Raw genomic sequence first — 24,045 nt, forward strand, 5'->3', positions numbered from 1 at the left:
ATGTGGTTACATGTCTAATTTACTTTAAAGCACTTGAGTATGTAAATAAATAAATACAAGAGGAAAAAAAGGACTTGAATGTAGCTGACGTTTTATTGTGTCTGAACCAGTAAGTCTAAGCTTTACCTCCAGGGGTGATCAGCTCACATGCTATGATGAATACAGAGTCTAGATCGGGCAACTGGTATTAATCTGAGGGGGTCACACTGCAATACTGGCTGCTTTAAGTCCTCTAGCTATCTGTATTTGGATAAAAATTCTGAACACCAAAAAATGGGCTTTTACTGGTGAAACCTGTGACTTATAATGAATGCAAGAAATAGGTCCTTATATTTGCACCCAACCTCCATCCTGTATTTCAGCCATTACAATAAAAAAAAAAAAAAGCAAAAAAGAAATAGGTCCTTATTGGTGAAATTAAAGTTATCCCAGGTATGCAGCCTGGCGAAAAACCTATAGCAACATCCCCACTCTTGTATAAACAGGGTACCTGGGGGTGCCCTGTGTGCAGCCGTCACATTAGGAGGGTTGATGAGAGCATGGTGCTAATTTGGGGAAATAGAGCCCTGTCTCTGGAATATTCCTGCAGCTGCCTTGAGTGAACCTTTCCTATTGAGGTATGGTTGGAACAACTCTATGGAGAGTGGGCTGGGACTTCACCCAGTCAACCAAATAGGTTGAATGAACTTGATAAATGTTCGGCAGAATTCAGTCTAACACTCGCATTCATTAACACCTGGTGGCGAGGTTGTGGGGGAGAAGCTAAGCCTCACCACCTCGACCTTCTACAAACTTCTATAGTGGCAACTGTTTTCTACCAAAAAAGAACCTAAGAGTTCTGTGTGGCCAAACCAGCTTAGGCCAGTCCACAACAAACATGCCCCTAGGGGAGGCTGAAATGGGTAGACTTCAGCACGGGATCCTCCGGCACTGATTCCGCTTCACCAGGTTATGAGCTTCCTGAAAGCAAAGACCAGGTCTGTCTTGTTCAGTATTCTAGTCTCCAAGCCTCACGCAGTGCCTGCCCATAGACCATGTGTGATGAGTATTTTTGTCCGGTGAATAAATAAGTGAATAGGAATTCCGTTATTTCTAGAGTCTATTTCCTTAACTGTAATCTGTGGTCTTTACTCCACTAGTCATAACTGATCCTCACAGACCATACTCTATTGCTTGCCCTGTGTTAAGTCAGTATTTATTTTTTTAAAGATAATTTTTATTATTATTTTTATTTTGGGGGGAGGTAATTAGGTTTTTTTTTTTTTTTTTAGCAAAGGTACTGGGGGTTGAACCCAGGGCCTTGTGTATGCTAGAAATGCACTCTACCACTAAGCTATACCCTCTGCATTCTAAGCCAGTACTTTAAAAAGCAACAAATTAACTGGTAGTAAAAACCACTGGGATTACATTGTTTAATTCTCATAGAAATGTGATGAGATTGGTATTATCATCCCCATGTTCAGATGAGGAAATCAAAGTCCAGAGAGGTTAAAACTTATATTAGTAAAGTCAGAACCTGAACTCAGGTCTGTCTGACTCAGAGCCCAAGGATGTGCTGCTACCCAGAGTCAGTCATCACTCGGTTTTGCAGGAATTGTGGGGGTTTTTTTCTTCTGTCTTTCTTTTCCTGTTTTACCCTACTTACTTGATGTCACGCTATTGAACACACATCTTTTTGGCACTTCATCTTTTTTTATCAAAAGTTTTTTTGTGGGGGTGGGGGAAGCTGAATGGATGTTGGAACACATGAACCAGATTTTCAGTTCTTCTGCTTTTAATTATTTTGATTGACATGTGGCACTGAGGGATGTCTAATGGCCTCTCGTGTCTTTGAGCTGCGGGAGAATCAGTCCCTAGGAACCTGTCGCTGCTCTCCTGGTCTCTAGGGGCCCAGGTGCCGGACTCATTGGCTCCCCTTCCCCAGATCCCCTCCCCTGCCACACTGGACGACTGAGAGCCTTTGTGTCATGCCTCTGTGACTTGGTGCACAGTGTTCTCTCCCTGGAATGCTTGTCCACCCTTTCGTTCTTCACCTTGGCTAACTCGTCATTATTTTTTAAGACCCATTTCAAACATGACCACGTCTGAGATCCCTAGGCACCCCCGGTCACCCTGCACCTCTGCCAGGTCTCATGTGAGTCCCTGCTCAGTGCTCCCAGGGCACATTGCCCATACCTTAGCACCTGCACGTGGCTCTGTAACCTCTGAAGGACCTGCCTCCCTCTTCCACTGTGCCAGAAAAAGCCGAAGTCAGGGACCTTGACTTAGTACTGGTGCACAGCAGGCACTCAAAGCGTGTCAGATAATGAATGGATAAATCAGGAAATAATTAGCCAACCTACAGTAAAGCATGAGAAAACGCAGCTATCAGCGGGGCCAGCAATTTCCAGCGGTCTGAGGGCTAGCTACCCTTAATTACTTGCCTTAGCCAGTGAGCTCAAAAATAATTTTTTAAGCCTAAGGGAATGATAGTGGGTTTTTTTTTTTCCTGATAGTGGGTTTTCATGAGAGGCAACAGACTGTTTAATTCTGAGCATTCTGCTCCTTTGCCTGTTATAGGAAAAAAACTTCTGGAGAGATTTCCCCAGTGCAGCCAGGTCCCACTCCCTGACACTGGGCCAGCCATGGCCTCTCCTCGGGGCCTTGGGGTGGTCCGATAGCACCCACATGACAGCCTGTGCTGGCAGCTCACTGAGATCTCACCGACTCCGGGTGCTCACTGAAGCCAGAAGTTAGCAGGTCCCAGATACGGATCAACACGTGACCCGAGCAGGGCCCCAGCTTGAGCCAACCGTGGGACTTCGGCCTAATGAAATAAGCAATTCCCAGCATAGTCTGACCCTTCAGAATGTCATGCTTTCTAACCACACTGTGTAGATAAAAATAATTTAGTGATTTCCTCCCACTGAACTCTTGGGAACAACCCAAGAAATCTGCAGTGTGGTTGTTCTGATGCTACTGTACAATTGCAAATATTTAGGCATTTCTGAGTTCTTATCAGTGTTTATCAGCAGGGATGCACGTGGTATTTTTGGTGGGGTAATTCTTCCCTGAGTGGAACCATCCCATGCATTGCAGAGGGTTTAGTGCTTCTGATCCAATCAATGCTGAAACAGCCTCAAAATGCACATTTCCAAACAATTCTAGGGGTGAGAGTTGTGAGTACTGGGATTCCTGCTTTGACTCATTTTGCAGCAGGAGAATCTTAAAGAGGCCACCCAAACCAGGGGGGATTGGGGGCTAGGCCCAGGGAGTCAGGGAGAGCACCTGAGGCCAAGGGATACCCCAACCAAGATCTGTCTGTGGGAGAAAGCGGAGGTCCTGAGAGGAGGATGACTGGGTTCCTTGAATGAAGAAGTCAGGGCAGCAAGGGAGCTGGCCTCACAGGACCAACAGATTGGAGCTTGAGCAGAGCTCAAAATGGTGCAAAATGGATGAGCAGCGGGTGGCGAAAAGCCAAGGCACCGGCTCTGAACTCCAGCTGCACTCATCCTCCTCTTCCCAGCCTACGGGGTATAGGTAACAGAGGGACCAGGAAGGTCACCGATTCTGGCCAGCTCGCAGGGTTTGAAGCTTCCACATACCGACTAGCTCTCCTCCCTTGCCTGGTCTTCATGGAGCCACGGTAGCACAACCACCACTCTGTCACTGCCACCAACACTAGTGTGATCACATCCTACAAATGGGACTTACTTACTTCCCAGTCCCTCAAAGTAACCTTCAAGGGCATCTCAATCAACAACAAAGAGGGAGAGGCTCTAAAACCAGCCAGGAAGCAAACCCCACCAGGGTGCTGGGTAGAGGTGCTGTGGGCACAGGACTCATCGCTAATCACCTGGATTTAATGGCTAGTCACTCAATAGCCCCAGGAGGACTGCAACGGTCAACATTGCCATGAAGCTACTATTCCTTTGTCTCATCTTTCTCACTTGTTTTAAATTTATTCTATTTTGCTCTGTTGTTTGCAACCTTACAAATGGCCCTAAATCCTTTTGCAACAAGGCAGGGTATAAATAAATAAAGTGAAGAAATAAAATGCAGGGCTGCATTGTCAGCACTGCCAGACTGGGCATGGAGTGTTTTGGCTCTGATCTAGGAGGGAAGAGGTGCTCTGTAGAAATGGGCAGGTGAGGGGGTGGGGGGAACTCCATGGTGGGTCAGTGTGTTATGGAGAGCGGAGGAGCCTGCCCTGTCTCTGCATCAAGGACTCACAGGGCCACATGCAAGTTACAACCATCTCGGCCTCAGTGTCCTTGTCTTTAAAATGAAGGATTTGATGGGATGATTTCAAAGGTCCTTTATGTCCAAGCACTGGGACTCTAAGTGGCACCCACACTTGGTTCTTGTTCCTCTTCTCCTCTGTTCTTTCCTGACACTGACTCTTCTCCAAGTGGAGTGGGCCAGTCAAGGCTCCTTCCAGAAAAGTTTCTCTGTGTGTGGTGATAACCGTAAGTTGTACTGGTCACCTGAAGAGATAACTGGTCACTCCAAAGAGATTGAATGCCCCGTTAAAAGAAACTGAGGCGTTACTCATTTGAGGGTGCTGGGAAGCCAGGCTTTCACTGAATAATTTAATGACCAATTTTCCCATTATAAAAATGAGATGAAAATATGGCTTTTCTCTCCATCCACTGATCAGGTTGTAGGTTCCCTCCTTTTAAGTAAGTTCTGTTATGGAAGGTAACACCACATCTGTCTGGACAGTATCTATGGCTGCTACACCAATAACTATTTTATTTTTTGTTGTTGAGGGAAGGTAATTAGGTTTGTATTCATTTATTTATCTTTAATGGAGGTACTGGGGATTGAACCCAGGACATTGTGCATGCTAAGCACACACTCTACCACTAAGCTATACCTTTCCCCCTACACCAATCATTATTAATAATCAAAAGAATATTATGAGGCATATGCTCAGGAAATGGAAAGCATTGCTAATGTTCTTGGATTTTTTTTTTTTTAATGGAAGTACTGGAGATTGAACACAGGACCCTGTGCATGCTAGGCATGCACTCTACCACTGAGCTATACCCTCCCCCTTGGACATTCTTTTTTTTTTTTTTTTTGTTTCATGGCTTTATTAACAAAAATACAACGTGCACGAGCTGTCTATTCATTTTCTTCGCTGTGCAGCCTGGTGTTGGGACTGGTGACTCTGATGGCCAGCTGGGCTGCTCTTTCCACAATGGCTTTGCGGTTCTTGGAGGAGACATTGTGAGCAATCTCAGCACAGTAAGATTTGTTGCACATCAGCAGCACTTCGAGCTCCTTGACATTGTGGATCAGGAACTTGCAGAAGCCACTGGGCAGTGTGTGCTTTGTTTTCTTGTTGCTCCCATAGCCGATGCTGGGCATCAGGATCTGGCCCTGGGACCTCCTGCGCACCGTTGTCAATGCCTCTGGGTTTCTGCCAGTTCCACTTAATTTTGGCATATTGGTCTGACTGGTGCCGGATGAACTTCTTGGTCCTCTTTTTGACGAACTTGGGCTTCATGAAGGGTCTGAGGGCGGCCATGATGCCGACTAGGAGATGGCTGCCACCTCCGTAGGTAGCGCCGAGGAAGAGAGCTGGACATTCTTCCATTTAAGACTTCAGCCTTGTATTGGTGTACCTAGTCTCATGAACCCATCGTCACCATCTTTACTTGTACACAGAATGGCTTAGAGTATCTGTCGCTTTTAGGAAACCCAGCTGAAAGTGTCGGGGAAGAGCGCCCTACAGCAGTGCTTCTCAAGCATTATGTGCTCATCGGCTTCCTAGGGGTCTGGTTAAAAGGCAGATTCTGATTCCGTAGGTCAGTGTATTAATCATGCCTTTTTATTTTTCTGTATTTCTGATGCTCTGACATCTTAGGGCCTTGCTGATCCCGGGCTGGCCAATTTCTAAAGCTAGGAAAGGATTCATCTGCAAGGGCAACTTTCATATGCAAACCAGCCAATCCAAAGCCCACCTTCACAATCAACTCCTTTATCCAGCCCTACACTCCAGGCCACTATTTCCCTGCCCCAGTCACCCCAGGGTCAGGAGCCAGATGACTAGAGGCAGCCCCTGCAAGCCTGAGTCTGCTTCAGTTATTCAACCCAGCCAGTCCTAAGTCTGCTTACTCTGCCTCACCCGTCCCTTTCTATTGAAACCTCAATAAAGGCTCTTGTTCAGGTTTTCCCCACTCCCTCTGCCTCCTGACTGACCCAGGTGTTTCCCCGTGTGGCCCTGTGTGACAGGGCATGCCACCTCTCTTGGGAACTGTGAATAATAAAGTATCTTTTCAATGGCAATTATCTCCTGATCGGTTGGCCTCACTGTATCTGAATCATAATAAAACCTGTACCTTCAAACTGCCAGGGGTGGGGCCTGGTGATGGTGATGCCAGAACACACTTAGTGCAGGACGGCTCTAAATGACTAACCTCCCACTATGGAACAGGGTGCTGCAGCTGGGCTCCGAGGGGAAGGACTGCCCTGTATACACATCTGATTGCACCAGAGCCCAACGTGCTGTGGGAATGAAATGGGTGAAGTGGCCGAGGCTGCTCCAGAGAGGGCCCTGAGGGCAAGGACCTGTGCCTCTGTCTTCCTTTCCAAATGATGTGTGCTCATGGAGCCTTCCCAGAGAGAAACGAAATAAAAAGCTTCAATAAAAAGGAAGCAAGGCTTCAGGCCCTTAAACCATAGCAGGCACAGTGGCAATAGGGTGACTCAAGGCCCAAACGGGGAAGGTTAGGACTCCAGCAGGCCACCTGGCACAGGGTACTTGCTGTGTGCTAGCTGAGCTGTCTGATGTGGGCCCTGGATGCCACGCGTGCATCCTCAGGACACCTGTCAGGAGGCCTCAGAGGACTTCTAAGGTAAACCTTGGGATTCAAGCACCTTACTGGTCCCCATAGCAAGAAGCTACCCAGGTGCCCATCAGCCCTGCTGCCTGGAGGTACATGAGGGCTCTGCAGAACCCTTGCCCTCCAGGAAGACTCCGGGTTTACAGAAATGGCTTAGACAGGCTCTCAAACCATCTGACTCTGAGGCCACAACACTTTCCTCCATCCCAGGACATCATGGCTCCAAATATTACAAATAAAAGCAAACCCTGATAAAGAACTATCAATTGTAAGTACTTCATGTGGTTCATCATCTAATTCTCACAACTCTAAGAAGTAGCTGTTATTTCAATCCTTATTTTCAAGACAAGTAAGCAAGTCCAGAGCAGTTAAGTAGCTCGCCCAAGCCACCCTCTCTAATTGGCAGGGTGAGAACTTAAATCCAAAGTCTGCAACCAAGAGCCTTTGCCTGCTGCCAGCCTGGGGCAGCGTTATTCCAGGTGGGGGCCTTGCATCTGCAGCGGCAGCATGAACACCACCCGACAGCACACGGTCCCGCCCACCCCAGGCCCGCTGAATTGGAATCTGCGCTTTACAAGCTCTCCAGGCCGATCCGCTGCACGCTCGCGTCTGAGGAGCCCTGTATCAGAAGCAAACCGGATGGAAACTCATTGTCCAGGCCAGATCGATACATTAGCACTTGGTATGCCAGGAAGAAGAGGCCTGGGTTCAAAATCCAGCTCCAGCAGCAGTTACCAGCTTGGAAACTTTGGGCAAAGAACTTAATTTCTTTAATCCTCCTTTTTCCTCATCTGGAGAATGGGACTGTAGTATCTAGCTCCCAGAGCTCATGTGGGCATCAAGTGAGATAACTGCACAGAGTGTGATGCCCCAAATCTATACTCAGGAAATGCTCTGTACAGGGCAGTCCCAGTAATTTCTCAGAGCTTCCCAATTTTCTAAAACTCATGTCGTTTCATATCATGCTTTACAATAGTATGAATCCTGAACTCCTTTGGTGGCAAAACTGAGAGTAGCTTTCAAAAAGAATAAGGAAGTCTTGGATAACTGGAGTGGTGAGCTATCTGAACAATGCCTAAAGGCACTATCGTTAATACCTAGGTCTGCACGTGCTCCCAATACTGTCAAAGGCTCCAACCCCAAGGGTGGGGGAAGTGCTCACTTGAGACTGGCAGAAATTAACATTTAAGCAATAGTTTTGTTCCCATCTCTGTTACCTGATGATACCTGGTAAAACCGTTCCCGCTGGCATGTCTATCAAAAATCGTACCCAACCCCATTCCCCAGAGGTGAAGCAAGGATAGCAGTGAAGAAAAATCAGCTCCAAGCACAGATCAAATACTGCAATGATGATTCCAGTCCTTTCTGGGCCAAACCAACCCAGCCCTTATAGCCCTCTTGTCTCCGTTGGGGCTGGCGCATCCCAGACACTAGCAGGCTAAAGGCAAAGGCAAAGAAAAGGGACCCCCTACCTCCACCAAAAAAAAAAAAGAGGGAGAGAAGAAGGACGTGGGAGAGGAAGAAGGGAACAATAATGCCATCCCTAAGCCACTGTCAGGTCTGCTTTTCAATTGGAAGAATGGGCTACAAGCAGAATTTTAAGGATTTTTTAAAAGACAAAGAAAAAATGTAATCTTAGCCCCATTATATAAATTAAAATCCCACTGGGACATGTAAATAGTTACTCTTCATATCTGGAAGGAAAAATTTCAATGAAAGGTTCCAGGCTGAAAAATGAAAACCTGAGCAGACCTTATCTTTCCTCTATTTCCTTCAGGATTTGGGGATCTCCATGAAGGTAGTTAGATTACTTCACATGGGGGCCCAGCTATTTCCTGATCCTTTTAGACTCTGGTCCAGAAAAAAATCCTCAAACCCTTAAAAACTCCAAAATCAAAGTGGGCTCTCATATACCTCAACTCTGGCACTATTAGCAAGTTATCTGTTCTTTAAAATTAAAAAAAAACTAATTATATAAGCAATCACTGTGTAATGAAGAATTTAGAAAATTCAGGTATGAATGGGGAAGAAAATAAAAATTACCCATAGTCTCTACACTTTTTTGTTTAAGAATATGCATACATGCATATTTTAAAAAATGTGATACTATACTGAGCACTTCGCATTAAATGCTGTTTTTTCTCACTTTTTCCATCATAAATATGTCTTCATGTCATTAAATATTAAAAAAAATTTTTTAAGATCTACTTAGTATTCTAACAGTCCCTACAGTTTGGTATTCATATTGGTTCCAATTTTTTGCTATTATAGATAATTCTGTCATGAACATCCTTTAAGTTCCTGTACACATTTCTGTATGTTTTCTTATATAAATTCCTAGAAGTAGAATTTGTGCTTGCAGGCTCTTGCTACATGTAATCAAATGCCCAGCAGAAAGGGAGACCCAATTCACACACCCACCAGCTCCACAGAAAGTCTGTTTCCCATCTTCCTCACCAACACTGGGTATTATTAATTTCTAAACATTTGCCATTTTGAAAAGTGAAAAAATTCTGCTTTAATTTTTGTTTTGACCAGTGAGACTGAACATTTTTCATGTTCATTGGCCACTTGAATTTCTCCTCTCTTGAACTACCTATTCCTTCCCATTCTTTACTGTATTTTCTTTTTTGTCCTTAATGTGCAAGAATTTTTCATAACAGTAAGAATATAAATATTTTAAAATCAGAAGTAGAAGATGATAATTCTTTCTTAATAAGACTTGAAACTGTGAAATGGTTAATATCATCAAGCATTAAAAAGTTTTTTTTTTTGACGGGGGAGAAGACATAGGGGGAAGTAAGGTTTAAATAAGATAAAAAAAATCTTTGTCACCAAAGCTGACCCCAGAATTCTCATTTTAAAACTCTTCCTCTTTTAAAACAACAGCAGCAACAACAAAGCGCCAGACATAAACATAATGACAGGTGACCTCTGGGGTTGAGTCCTGTGCCTATGCCAGGTTGCCCCCAGACCCTCCTGGTTAACCACATAAAGACATCTGAGGGGGAAAGAACATTCTCGTGGGCACCTACCCACATGAGTCCGGCCCCAGTGGCCACAGGAAAGGCAGGGCATTTTGCAGAGGTTCTTGTTTGGATCAGAGCCAGCCAGCTAGTGGCCTGAATTCTGAGTTCCTGTGTGCCACTTGTGAGCTGAGTGATCAGAAGGACACATGAAAATGGGCTCCACCTCCACCCTCATCAGGGTGGACAGGATTGAAGAAGGTTTAAGGAATCTATAGCACTGTTTGCTCAACTCGCTGTTCCAAAGAGGCAGGGCCTCACCCACATTTTGGTGTGGATGCCTGAGGGCTCCCCTGAGAGGCAGGGCACAGGCCTGTGAACTCTGGAATCTCCCAGGCAAGGAACCTCTCTTCACACAGTTTGCATCTTGGCAGTTGACAGCAGGAGGAGAAAATGCGGCTGGCCGGCTTAGGAGTGGGGAGGGTGACAGGCAGACCACTACCTGGCCCGTGGGGCAAACCCATGTCACTGACAGCAGGGCAGGTATTCAGGTCAGATGCTTACCATTCACACGGGCTCATGAGTCTGCCGAGGCCTGCGTCCAGGCTCTGACTGTTCAAAAATAGAACAGGAAGTCCAGAACAAGACCAAAGCTGGAGGGAGGCGGCAGCACAGGAGCGCAGAATGGGGAGAAAGGCTTTATTCTGGGGGGAGGGTCCCTGGGTGAGAAAAGAAGCACCTGCTCCAGGCACAGAGAGACATCACAAACAGGGGATGAACAGAAGCTGGGGATCAAGCTGCCTGCAGTATTTCCATATTACCCCCAGATTCCAGATGGGCAAGAAAAGACGGAGACCAGTCCACAATGGTCACCAGACCCACAAGCATTGCCAGTACAACAGAGAGATTTTCTTTTTCTTTGGTAATTGGTAGCTGAAGGACAGATAAGTGAAGGGAAACTAAGGAAAGGGAAAAAGGAGTTTGGTATTTTGACCTGCTCAGCATTCATCCCCTCTCGTCTCTTCTTCCACAAACAGACCTTGATTTTCCTCTGGGAAACACATTTCTCCCACACTCAGTCCCTGAGGTGCCCATGGGGTAGACCCTGCCCCACCTCTGAGGGCTTGGGAGGCCCTCTCCGGGGAACATGGGTACTTTTAAAAATCATTATCCTAGACATTTGTGTAAGGCCTTATAGGTTAAAAAGCTTCCGTATACAAAACTGCTACCTGGGGCTTTGGGTAGTTCTGGTTTCCTAAATTCATGCATAACCTTGTCTCTTGGCTCACTAGGTAAGGATTCCAAAGTGCCTTAAGGCACTAACTGAACCCCAGAGAGGGGTGCTGGGAAATTCCTCTGTAAGCATCTTTGCCACAAGCATTTCTGCTGCCGAACTAATTGGCCGTAAGGCAATTTTGCTGTAAAAGATAAAATAATTGGTTGACAGTTTGGTTTCAACTAGCTGATAGTCTGGTTTCATTTCTCCACTGATGCAGGACTCTCATTTTTATATCACATAAATCTTAGCCCTTATAATGATCCATACAGTGACCAGCAGACGTGGCGGTCTTAAAATAGTGGATGATAACCATTACATACATCGATTTGAGAGAAAACGCGGTGATAAAACTTATGGGAAGTGTGAAATAAAAGCTAGATTGCATACTACTAGAAAATGATAACATATCGGTTTGCAAATCCTTCAGTGATTTGAAGGTACAGAGTTGAACCCACATTTCCCATAGCACTTTGGACAGTCTATCAGTGGACATGTGACAATATACCAAGAACACACAACAGTGTAGAGGCCTTCACAACGTAACATAAAACTCAGCGACAAATGTACATCCTAGTATTTGGAAGCGGGTGCCTCTTTCAATGAAGGAAAAAATTTTAATGAAAAAGACAAAATGTGATGCCAAATGAGGAGATGAATCAATAGCAAAAAAAAAAAAGTATAAAATACTATGAGTGAAAGAATTAGAAGACCAGTGCTTAGGTACAACCCACAAAATAAAATCAGGGACTTGCATAGGATTGCTATGAATCTACACGCATTTAAAATGTATTCAAATATTTTGTACTTCACAACAAAGATTTTTAAATTTTGTTATTCATTTTTCATGTTTCACTATGTCCCTTTTTATTTTTTGTTAATATTGTTAGTACAGCCAATTAGTTATCCAGTGAAAGGTTTCCAGTGAAAATCCCTGAGGCAAAGATGCTGATGGCTAAAATACCAGACACACCAGAGAGGCACCCGAGGGCTTCTGCTTAAACTGGAGCAGGAGCAAGTGCAGGGGATACTGGTCAGGGGTCCCGGCCTTCTCAGAAAGAATTAAGTCTAGGAATGATTAGATTACCTTTTGGGCCAATCTGATATCTTTTTTTTTTTTAATTATTCTTATCTTTTATTGACATGTAGTCAATATACAATGTTAGCTTCAGGTGTACCACAAAGCAATTCAGTTATACGTATACATACGTAGATTTTTTTTCACTTTCTTTTCCATTACAGCTTGTTACAAGAAATTGAATATAGTTCTCTGTGCTCTACAGTAGGTCTTTGCTGCTTACCCACTTCATATATAGTAATGTGTCTGATATCTATGTAAATTGGGGGTGTACCTGGAGCTTACGGCGGAGACGGAAACAGGATTTGGCGGCTCCACAGACAGAAGACAGACTGAAACCCACCACTTACAGAGAAGGCAATGGCGTAAGGAGTGTGCAGTGCTTCTGAAGTACATCTCTGCTTTCCAGCAGGCGGTGGTGAACAGAAAGAGCCACTGTGAAAGTTCTGGCCAAGAATTGTGTTCAAAGACTGGGCTGCTAGAGAGCCTAGGAAAGGAGCCTCTCTTTAGCAGTGCCCCAAACTCTGGAGTCTTCCAAATCCCAGGGTGACTGGATAATCCCTTATATGTCTTCTGGTCGGATAACTACCCAAAGCCAAGTTACATCTTAAGCCATAAGAAACTTAGGGGCGTGGATTGGAATCTGGAACCTGGAATCTACTTCTTTAAATAGTCTGAATACCACTTAGGAAGCCTGACATCTTGATCTTGGTGCAGCCTTTGGACCACAGTTCCTTCTCCGGGCAGCCATTCTCAGTGCAGGTGGTTATTTCATTAATACCTGCAGAGTGTAGACTGGAACGTGCAGAGCCAGCACGGCTCTTTTCTGCTTTAGGAACCCTCGCACATTCTCTTTGCCTCAGAGGAGTGCCCCAGGGCGCTCTCCGCCTGTTTGGCAGAAAAGCAAACAGGCAGCCCTGCCTCCTTCCACATCAGCAAAGCCACTTATTTCACTGCCTCCCTATGGCCTTGTCACTCCCTTCAGACCTGGGGCTACAGGAACTTTTCCTTGGCTCCCTACACATGGCTTCTCTGCTCTTGTTCTGACTCTACCGAAATCCTAGCAAGGAGACCCTTCACCCACCCAAAAGTCTGGGCAGCAACGAACACAGCAAACCAAGCCCAGATGCTGTCTCCGGATGTTGGATGGCAGGGCCAGGACACAGCTTCAGACGGTAACAGCCCTCCCACCCCACCTCTCCCTTCGGCTGCTGGGCAGTCAGCTGGCACCGGGGAAAAGGGACATGTGTAGAGAGTCACAGGGCAATGAGGCATGGAGGCCAGCCTGCATCTCTGACTGCTGATGCCCACCACAGCCTCCAGCTCCCATGAGGGCAGCAGGAGAAGGGAGGAACTGAAGGCCCGACTCACATAAACGTACTGCAAGAGGCAGGTGACCACAGGATGCTGCACTGAGCTGCTGGAACGACTTTGGAGTCATTCGGCAGAACCGGTGTTGAAGCAGCACATCATTAATAACTGTCCTCCAGAAGCCACCAAGCGGGTCTGTGGCGGGCCAGCTGGAGCGCAGCGATCCCCTCCCCTCCGTATCCTGCTCTCTCTCTCACATAATGCACCTCTCACAGCCACTCCCAAGGCCTCGCCATGTGGGGAAGAGGCCTGGTCCTAGGGCTGGGGGTGGGGGACAGTGGGGACGGGACACGTGCTGGCATGGATTGGGTGTCATTCCCCTGTGACCTTATCTTGAAAAAACTGTGAACACCCTAGGCCAGAGGGGAGGGCCATCCCAGAGGGAAACTTGGAAGAATTCCCAGGGGCTGGCTTGGCAGCCTCAGCCCTCTGCTCTGCCCAGCCAGACACAGCCCACAGGTTCTGTCTTCCTGTTTGCCGGCTCCTCATCTTGAGACAACATGGCCCGCTGTGGCCTTCCTGTGGCTGCCCCTCTCAGAGCCAGCTCTGACTAGTGTACCTTTGGGAGGGAAACTCGGGTGAAACTCATTTTGGAGAAACGTTTTACATTGACGAGAACAGGATAGCCGAACTGATAATACAACAGAGTCTTTCTCCTAAATCCCTACCTTTAAGCTTGTGTTTTCTTGGAAGGGGCTGGTGTGTGTGTGTGTGTTTGCGCGCGCGTGCGCGCTTCTGTGCCCGCATGGCTTCCCAGCTTTGTTTTCACTCTGCTGCGTGTCCCAAAGGCAACGGTCACAGGTAGTGGTGATTCTGGCTCATCACACAAGCTCCTCTCCATAGTGACTTCAAAATGCATTTTAATTCAGTCACAGACACTAGCCCACCAGGCAACCCTCAGACATGAAGGAAGAGCTGAGAGAAAGAGAGAGTGAGAGCATGGGTGCAGGCAGGCAGATGCCTGCATGTGCATGTGGGTTTAGACTTGGGCCTATATTAAGAGAATACAGAATTGCTTCAAGTTTTCTGGCATTGTGGCCCCAGATCTCTATACTCTCGCTCTTTGGCTTCATCAAGTGGGGTAGGTCATTTTGTGTTGGGGGTCTCCTCGGAGCAGGGAGCTAAAAGGGCTCAGGGTTAGACAAACCTGGGATTGAATCCTGATTCTGCTACTTGCTACCTGTTGGTCTTTGGGCAAGTTCCTTTTCTCTCTGCGCCTTAGCTTCCTCATCTACAGACTGGGAATAATGAGAGTCCCTGTTGCACAGCATTGCTGTGATGACTAAATAAGTGAATATACGCAATGCACTTAGAAAATTTCCTGGCACATAGTATCTACTCAATAAATATTTGGTATTATTTGTATTATTATTCAACAAATAGCAGGTGGTATTATTACAAATAAAATGGGGTGGGAAGTTGGACTGAATCATACCCCAGGTCTTTTGCAGCACACAAATCCCACAATTTTATGATATTTTTTAAAGGAAGACGCAATGGATCCTTTGAAGGAAAATACCAGCCAGGCAGAAAGAGGCCACAGAGAACCTAGGACTAGGCTGCCCACCCAACCTCTGGACCCTGAACGTGCATTTTGTGGCAAAGCCCATGTGTTTCAGGCTGGCACAAACCAGGATGGCCCACAGCCCTGCAGCCTCTTTCCCGTGAATGCTACAGAGCAAGGAGGTCAAAACTCTTTTTGTTTGGCCTGTTTGTGGATTCTAGCTCCACCCTCAAGAGGCAGCTCCATTATGCTGGGCTGCTGAGCTGGGCGGTAGGGTCAGAGCTAATAGGCTTCATGTGTCCACTCCACCCCTGAGCTACTCTATAGACTAGTTCATACTGGCTGCCAATGGAGTAGCTCAGAGGCCACGTGGACACAAAAAACTGTTAGAACTAATAAACAAATTTAATAAAGTTGCAGGATCAATACACAAAAATCTCTTGTGTTTCTATACACTAATAAAGAACTATCAGAAAGAGAAACTAAGAAAATGATTCCATTTACAATTGCATTGAAAAGAATAAAATACCTAGGGATAAATTTAATCAAGGAGGCAAAAGACCTATATATGGAAAACAAGACTTTAAGTGAAAGAAATTGAAAAAGACACAAATAAATGGAAAGATAGTCCATGTTTATGGATTGGAAGAATTTATACTGTTAAAATGTCCATACTACCCAAAGCAATTTACAGATTCAATGCAATCCCTATCAAAATTCAATAGCATTTCTTACAAAAATAAAACAAACAGTCCCAAAATTTGTATGAAACCATAAAACAACCCAAATAGCTAAAGTTATCTTGAGACAAAAGGACAAAGTGGGGAGGCATCACACGCCCTAATTTCAAACTATATTACAAAGCTAGGGTAATGAAAGCAGTGTGGTATTGACATAAAAACAGATACATAGCTCAATGGAACAGAATAGAGAGCCTAGAAATAAACCCATGCATATATGGTCAATTAACTTATGACAAAGGGGCCAAGAATATACAACAGGGAAAGACTAGTCTCTTTAATAAATGGTGTTGGGAAAACTACATAGCAACATGCAAAGGAATGAAACTGGGCCACTATCTTTTACCATCCACAAAACTTAACTCAAAATGGATTAAAGATTTGAATGTCTGGATTCAGTCCCCAGTACCTCCTCTAAAAATAAATAAATTAGTAAACCTAATTACCTCCCCCTCCAAAAGAAAAGATTAAAAAAAAAGATTTGAATGTTATACCTGAAACCATGTAACTCCTGGAAGAAAACATAGGCAGTAAGCTCTTTGACATAGGTCTTGGTGATGATTTTTGAATCTAACACCAAAAGCAGCAAAAGCAAAAATAAACAAGTAGGACTGCATCAAACTAAAAAGCTTTGTACAAGCAAAGGAACCATCAACAGAATAAAAAGGTAATCTACTGAATGGGGAAAATACTTGCAAATCATAAATATGATAATGGGCCAATATCCAAAAAATATAAAAACTCATATAACTTAATAGCAAAAACCCCCCAAACAATCTGAAAAATGGACAGAGGATCTGAATAGGCATTTTTCCAAAGAAGACACACAGATGGCCAACAGGTATATGGAAAGATGCTCTACATCATTCATCACACGGCCAATGCAAATTCAAAACCACAGTGAGATATGACCTCATACCTGTTAGAATGGCTATTATTAAAAACACTAGAAATAAGTGTTGGCAAGGATGTGGCAAAAAGGGAACCCTCGTATTGCTGGTGGGAATGTAAATTGGTGCAGCTACCATGGAAAATGGTATGGAGAGTCCTCAAAAAATTAAAAATAGAACTTCCACATGATCTAGCAATTCTACTTCTGGGTATTTATCTGAAGAAAACACAATCACTAACTTGAAAAGATATATGCACTCACATGTTCATTGCAGCATTACTTACAATAGCCAAACATGGAAACAACACTAAGTGACCATCAATGGATAAACGGATAAGGAAATTGTGGTATATGTGTGTGTGTGTGTGTATAATGTGTGTGTGTGTGTGTGTGTGTGTGTATAATGTGTGTGTGTGTGTGTGTGTATAATGTGTGTGTGTGTGTGTGTGTATTCCACACACAATAGAATATTATTCAGCATAAAAAAGAATGAAATCTTGCCATTTCCAACATGGATGGACCTTGAGGGCATTATGCTAAATGAAATAAGTCAGACAGAGACAAATGCCATATGACCTCTCATATATGAAATAAAATATAAATATAAATATAAATATTACACACACACCTCAAACTCATAGATATAGAGAACAGATTGGTGGTTGCCAGAGGCAGGGGGTAGGGTGTGAGATAAATGGGTGAATTGTTTTGTTTTTGTTTTTAATTTAAATACATTGAATTAAAAAGATTAAGGAAAAATTTGTCCCAGTGGCACTTGTCTTTGCTGCAAAGCTGGGAGGTACAGGAGAGGGGATACTTGCCAAAAAGGCTAGATTTTGGAATTGGAAGTCATTGCTCAGTGAGGGGCTGAATCTTCTTTGATGCAAACAGAATATTGGGATTTAAAGCCTCTGTTTTCTTTTTTTTTAATAGTTTTTTTTTAACTTTATTTATTTTTGGAGGAGGCAATTAGGTGTCTTTCTTTCTTCTTCTTCTCCTTTTTTTTTGTTTTTGGTGGAGGTACTGGGGATTGAACTCTAGGCCTCTTGCATCCTAGGCATGAACTCTACCACTGAGCTAGACCCTCCTCAACTAAAACCTCTGTTTTCAAGAGAACCAAAAGGCAGGGTGCCTGAGTTTCCTAGGGCTGCTGGAACGAAGCACTACAAACTGGGTGTCTTAAAGCAACAGAAATGTATTCTTTCACACTTCAGTAGGCCAGAGGCCCAAAATCAAGTTGTTGGCAGGGCTGGTTCCCTCTGGAGGCTTCAAGGGAGAATCTGTTCCAGGTCTCTCTGTTCCTGGCGTCACCCAATCCTCGCCAGCCCTTGTCTTGTGGCCGCCCCATGCCAATCTCTGCCTCTGGGTTCAGGGGCCCTCTCCCCTATGTTCTCTCCTTTCTCTCGGGTTTACAGCCCATCCTAATCCAGGACAACCTCATCTTAACGGGACTGTATGTGCAGATGTGATTTCCAAATCAGGTCACATTCATAGGTGGGGGTTGGGTGGGCTGGGGTGGGTAGGATTTAAGCATATCTTTTTTAGGGGTTCAACCCACTACACAGGACAAACAAGACCCAGAATACAATTTTGAAAGCCCCTCTGCTCTGAGAAAAGCTAGAAAACAATTATAAGTGGAAGCAACCAGAACCTGTCCATCTCTGCAGTCCCCGCTCTGCAGCCAGTGGCAGCCAATCGTAGGGCTATTGGGAGAATAAACCCCCAATAATTAGTGTGCAATGAAAGCTGCCCCATAAACCTTAAAAAAAATCCGTTTGCATCCTTCCTCACCTTGTCCTCAGACATCACCAGCTCTGCCTGCCCACGGCTGACAGGTTGTGTGAGTACAGCCCTCCTTAGAGGAATCTGCTCTTTGAATGTGAAGCACATACCTGGTTCTGATTAATCAGAATGGGGACACGGTGAGCAACTGTAACTTAATTTAATTTTTCCATTTCTGATGAACCAGCAGCACAGCAAGTTATTAGCTTGCACACAACCATCCTAACTCCCAGTCACCTGGGAAATAGTTCCAGGGGCACAAAGCAGGCTGTGAGAGTGACACTGGAGACGGTGGACATGTGGTACCTGTAGGAGGATTGACGCCACTGTCCCCATTATTTTAGGGTGCTTAACACGCCCCCATCCTTCAGGTAGCACAAAAAGGGCCTCACATGCCACTCAGTATGACCAAACCAAGCTTGAGCCGAAGGTCAAGGCGATGGCTGGCAGAGCTGGCGTGAGCCAACTCAGGGCAGGGGCAGCAGCACGCCACCCTCACCTCTGTGTCCTCGGTGCCGGCTTCATGCCTGGCGTCCAACATGCACTCAACCAAATGGGAAATGAAGGTTCAGAGATGCAGTGGCCACTTCCACAGAGGCATCCTGGGCATTTCCAGCTTGTCTGGATAACTGGATGGCAAAACAGCATCCCCGTGCCCAGCTCTTAGCAGACGACCACCCGTGATCGCTGCATGAATGAACTCACGAGCTTCCTACTTATCAGAGGCATGTGAGACGCCAGGAAGAATCTCACCCTGCACCTGCCATCACGGTCCTTCTGTGCTTGTGGCATCCAGGCCCCTTTCAGGCAAATAAGGAGTTCCTACAGAGCCATACAACTGTGCAGCAGCTACTTAGAATCCGTGACTGAGAGCAGGTAGACCACTATACCACACTGCCCCTCTTCTCATAAAGTAACTGTTAACATTTTAGAAACACTTGGAGTCATCCCAGCATGAAGTCCTTTTAAATAACACACAATGAGTCTTACCCCCTAGTAAGGGGAGAAACATTAAGACAAATTAAAAACTAGCAATCGGATTGTCTTCTCTGTCCCACTCAGCCACACAATATAGAACACGATTATTTTTTCCAGTTTGAGTATACTGACGGGCAAATGTGGACACGCCATCCTAAGGAGGGAGAGCACTCTTTCCAGTCCTTGAGTGTGGACTTCCTTCCAAAGAGTATTGTGTAGGAAATGGGATGGGGCGTCACTTCACAGTGGAGATGCTTGACAAACTCTACCTCAGCCAGTGACCCAGGGCAACCTCAACAGTGGTAAACCCTGCTGACACTGTGAAGCTGGGAGGAAAGGCACCTCTGAGGTCTTCACCCCACAAAACCCATCACAAGTCTAATCATGAGGAAAAGTACCAAATTTCTACCGAGGGGCTTCCTAACACTGCCTGACCAGTACACTCCTTCAAACTGTCAAGGGCAGGAAAAGTGAGGAAAGTCTGAGAAACTGGCACAGCCAAGAGGAGACTAAGGAGACTGAATGTAATGTGGGATTCTGGAACAGAAAGACATTAGGGAAAACTAAGAAAATCTGAATAAACTTTGGACTTTAGTTAACAATAATGGATCAGTATTGGTTCCAAGCATATATACCAAGTTATATATACCAAGCAAATATGAAATAATAAGGGAAACTGTGTGTGGGGTATGTGGGAACTCTGTATTATTGTCTCAATATTTCTTTAAGTCTAAAACTTCTAAAAAATAAAGTCTATTAAAAAAGTGTCCCTTTAATTTAGACATTATTTCCTATTCCTTCTTTAAAAAAAAAAAAGCCAAAATCTAAGCACAGATTTCAAATTTACAAGGACAGATCATGGGATTTTTAACTTGTGAGAGATTTTAGGACTAGGAGGCCAACTACTTGAACTACAGATGAAATGAACTTGTAGTCTGATTGAGCGGCTGGGGGCAGCTGACCCCCAAGGCCACTGCAGCATCCAGTGATGGCCACTGAGGTCTTGGCAAGCTATGTGAGAGGTTGCCCTGGAGTGGGCATTTGTGGGCCAATACTGAGCAAAATGGAGCTTGTAATGGGTGGGGATAGGGTCATTGCAGCCTCGTGTGAAACTATTAGTTACCGGGTCTGCCGCCTGAGCATTCCATTACCTGCTGGTTTAGACATGGGCAATTGCTGGGGAGAACTAGAGCAGGGAAGTCCTGGGGAGATCCCATCACTCTTCTGCTCAAAGTCCTCTAACCTCCTGGAACTATCTGCCTTGTTTACCCCCCCGCCACCGGTCACACTGGGCTCCTAGCTTTTCCTCAAATCCGCCAAGCATGCTTCTACCTCAGTGCCCTGCTGTTTCCTCTGCCTGCAAAGCTCTTCCCCTGGAAAACCTCATGACTTGCTCCTGCCACTTCTTTTGGGTCTCTGCTCAAATGTCACTGTATAAGAGAGGTCTTCATGGCTAAAAGAGTAACTCCTTCATCATCATTCTCTTTTCCCTGGCTGACTTAATTTCTCTATCTCCGTACTAACATGTTGTCTATTTAGCTGTGTATTATGTCATTCCTAAATAGAAGGTGATTTCCATGGGAGCAGAGACTTCACCTTTTATTGTTCACTGTTCTATCGCTAATACATAGAATAAAACATAGTACTTAGCAGGTACTCAATAATACCTGTTGAATGAATACAGGAATGAACGGGAGAGTTTTTGTATCACAGTATGGTGCGTAATATGCCTTGGTGAACAATAATAAATACACTCACACTGTATTTCTTAGTCCTGTCTATTCTTTAAAGCTTAGAAAGTTGCCTTATTCACAAACTCTTGTTTGTCTTGGTACAAAAGAATATGCATATGTAAGTGGATTATTCATTCAACAAATATTAATTAAGTGGGTCCTATATGTCAAAGCACTATCGGGGACACCAGAGGTACAAGGTAAGACCCGCCTTCCAACTGGCCAGAGCTCCATCCATTCACCTGTCCATTCATCCATTCATTCATCCATCCATCCATCCACCCATCCAATCCTTTGAGAGCCTGCTTAGTGTCAGACACTGTATATTTAAGCAGTACTGGGCACCTCATTTTGTCTTTCTGGATTCTTAACCATCCCAATAGCAGAGAACTGTGCAACTTATTTGTAGCTCTGCCACTGACCAATTTATCGACCCTGAAAAATCATTTGACCCTGAAAAATTATAATTCTCTGAGTATTAGTTTCCTCATCTGGACACAAGGGTTTGAGACCCCAGGACAGCCTGACTCACAGCACTGCCGGGAGCATCAAATGAGATGATGCTTTCTACACCGTGAAGTCCTAAACTCAGAGAGGGAATTCTTAGCCAGTAAAAATGCTAAAAACAAAACTAAAAGCCAAACAAACAAACAAAAGAAAAACTCAGACTGAACCCTCTCCTGAGACGACTGCTCAGTCGGAGCAGCTGCTGTGGCTGGAGGGGCCAATCTGCCATTACTCAGAGATTCTACAGTTAAACAAAAATCAGGATGGGCAGCCCAACTCCTGTTAAGGTAATCCTTTGCAGGTTAAGTAGACCATCAATAATCTTGGGTTAACATTTGATTCAAGCGTGTACCAGCTCTTCCCGCCCTCGTCCCCCTCCAGCTGGTGGGCTGTTGTCTATTGTGTGCTGTTCTGAAGCTTTAGCAGCCTTCAGTCTCCTTTTATATATTTTGTAAAAAACTTGGACTTGGCTGGTTCTGGAGTTTCTTATAAGCCAGAGCTTGTTAGTAAATGAAAGTGATTCCCGAATGTTGACATATAAACATCAGTGACCAGGCCAGGCCCTCTTCAAAGGGAAGAGATTGTAAGTCTTCCAAAATCTAATCAAAGTGAGTAAGTGGGGGGCGGGGGGAAGCAGGGGAAGGAGAGGAGAGAATACGAGACAGCAAGGCGGCGACGGAGCAAGCAGAGAGAGAATACATATGAGGACTGCCTTCCTAGAGCCATGACTGGGTTTCTCTATAAACTCTGGAATTTTCTGTTCTCTATATTTATGCTCTCTCTTCCTGATGGAGGACGTGACATTGTCAGCAGTAACTGAAAAGGTGGAAGCTTTCAGACAGAGCTGGCAAATTTATTCTATGGAAACAAAGACTCACCCTCCTCTGTGATCTCACCTATAAAGGCTAAAACGGCTTCATATTAAATACCTAGAAGAATTTCTTTTTTTCTCAGGCTCTTTCCTACTAGATCCCCATGTCCTGAGGTGCAGTAACGGCATCTGTAATAACAACGATGAGACCGGCTGGCTACCTTTCACAGAGCCCTTGCTCCAAGCCAGGCATGGATCTCAGCCTTGTAACAGGCAGTGCCAACTGCCAGCCACCTGGGAGGCTTATCTGCATCAAGATGCCTCTTTGGGGACTTTCCCCTGTTTATTTCAGGGTCTGGAACCTTCTGCCAGTTATGCGCCGATGGCAGTGCATCCCCGTCAACATGTTGTCTCTCCCTGTATTCTTTTCTTTTTTCTTATGCAAAAAAATTCAAACATACAGAAAGAGACTAGTACAACAAATGCACCTGAATCTACCACCCAGTTTCAACAATTAATATTCTGCCAATTCTGTTTCATCTAGTCCCACCTCCCACTGTTCCTTTCAGGGAAGGTGATAAAGCAAACACCAGACACTTCGCCATCTCACTCCCAGCCCTTGGCATTTTTCGCCTTTGCTTTCCCTTTGCTTAAAGATGCAGTGACTCTGAGAACCCAGTGAGACGTCCTGCTGTGGATGAAGGTGGCACGGAGCACAGGAATACAGTAAGCATCGCTCCTATATTAATTAACGAAACCGAAGCCAAAAACCTACTCATTTGTTCATTTTTTATATTGTCTCATGGTGAGAATGGTTCACGTTGCCTTATTGTTAATTGTCATGATTATTTAATGAAACAAGGGGCAGAAATGAGATTTGTATCTAAGACTTTGGCTGAAGACAGATGATAAATAACTAACACAGCTGTCTTGGGTTCCGAGGAGCACGGGTGGTCAGAAGGGACCCAAGAGTCCCTGGTCAGGGAACCCAACCACTGGAGGAATGGGACCCAGGACATCCCTGCCTCTTCTGTGGTGCTTGCAGGACGGCTGCACGAGGCTTCAGCTGGTGGTGACACTGCTGTCCATTGGTGCCGAATCCAGGAACTGGGGAGTGGATGAGGACGAGAGCTAAGGTAAACACATGGACTGACTACGTGCACACACTGCTCATTATCTATTCACAAAACTGCTTACCACGTGGGCACAATTTCCTTGAAGCACAATCATAAACAGGTCTGTCATCAAAATCCCACTGGATTCCAGGGATGAAAACTCTGTGCTTTCCTGGCCTTCCGTGCAGCAGGCACGAACTCACCAATACGAGCCGTCTTGTTCCTGGCTAAGTCTTTGGTTTCCAAGGACAGGGCACTTGTAGCTTTGTGGAACCCCTTTGTCTCTGATGGGAGGTGTGGTGTGTCTGTGGCCAACAGCTGCCTCTTCCAGTCCTGGGCACCTCGCAGGATTGGCAGACAGTCTCTCCTCGAACTGCAGCCGTGCTGGGATGGTCTGGAACCATAAACTGGGCTTGTGGACTAAGGTGATCTCCAGGTACCTTAGAGCGGTGGTCCTGG

General features: G+C 45.2%; 2 protein-coding genes across 6 annotated transcripts in view; both read right to left on the reverse strand.

Moving 5' to 3' along the window:
* ATXN7L1 (ataxin 7 like 1) overlaps nt 1-24,045 on the reverse strand; it is a 260,052-nt gene that overhangs the window by 73,515 nt on the left and 162,492 nt on the right. The gene's annotated exons all lie outside the window — the stretch shown is intronic.
* Nucleotides 4,092-7,034, reverse strand: LOC105093027 (large ribosomal subunit protein eL32-like). Its single transcript, XM_064487680.1, is given in 2 exon segments — nt 4,092-5,386; nt 5,388-7,034. Coding segments are annotated over 2 exon segments (474 nt in total). The 5' UTR covers nt 5,585-7,034; the 3' UTR covers nt 4,092-5,109.

Source organism: Camelus dromedarius, chromosome 7 (genome assembly GCF_036321535.1).
Source record: "Camelus dromedarius isolate mCamDro1 chromosome 7, mCamDro1.pat, whole genome shotgun sequence".
NCBI classification, from domain to species: Eukaryota; Metazoa; Chordata; class Mammalia; order Artiodactyla; family Camelidae; genus Camelus; species Camelus dromedarius.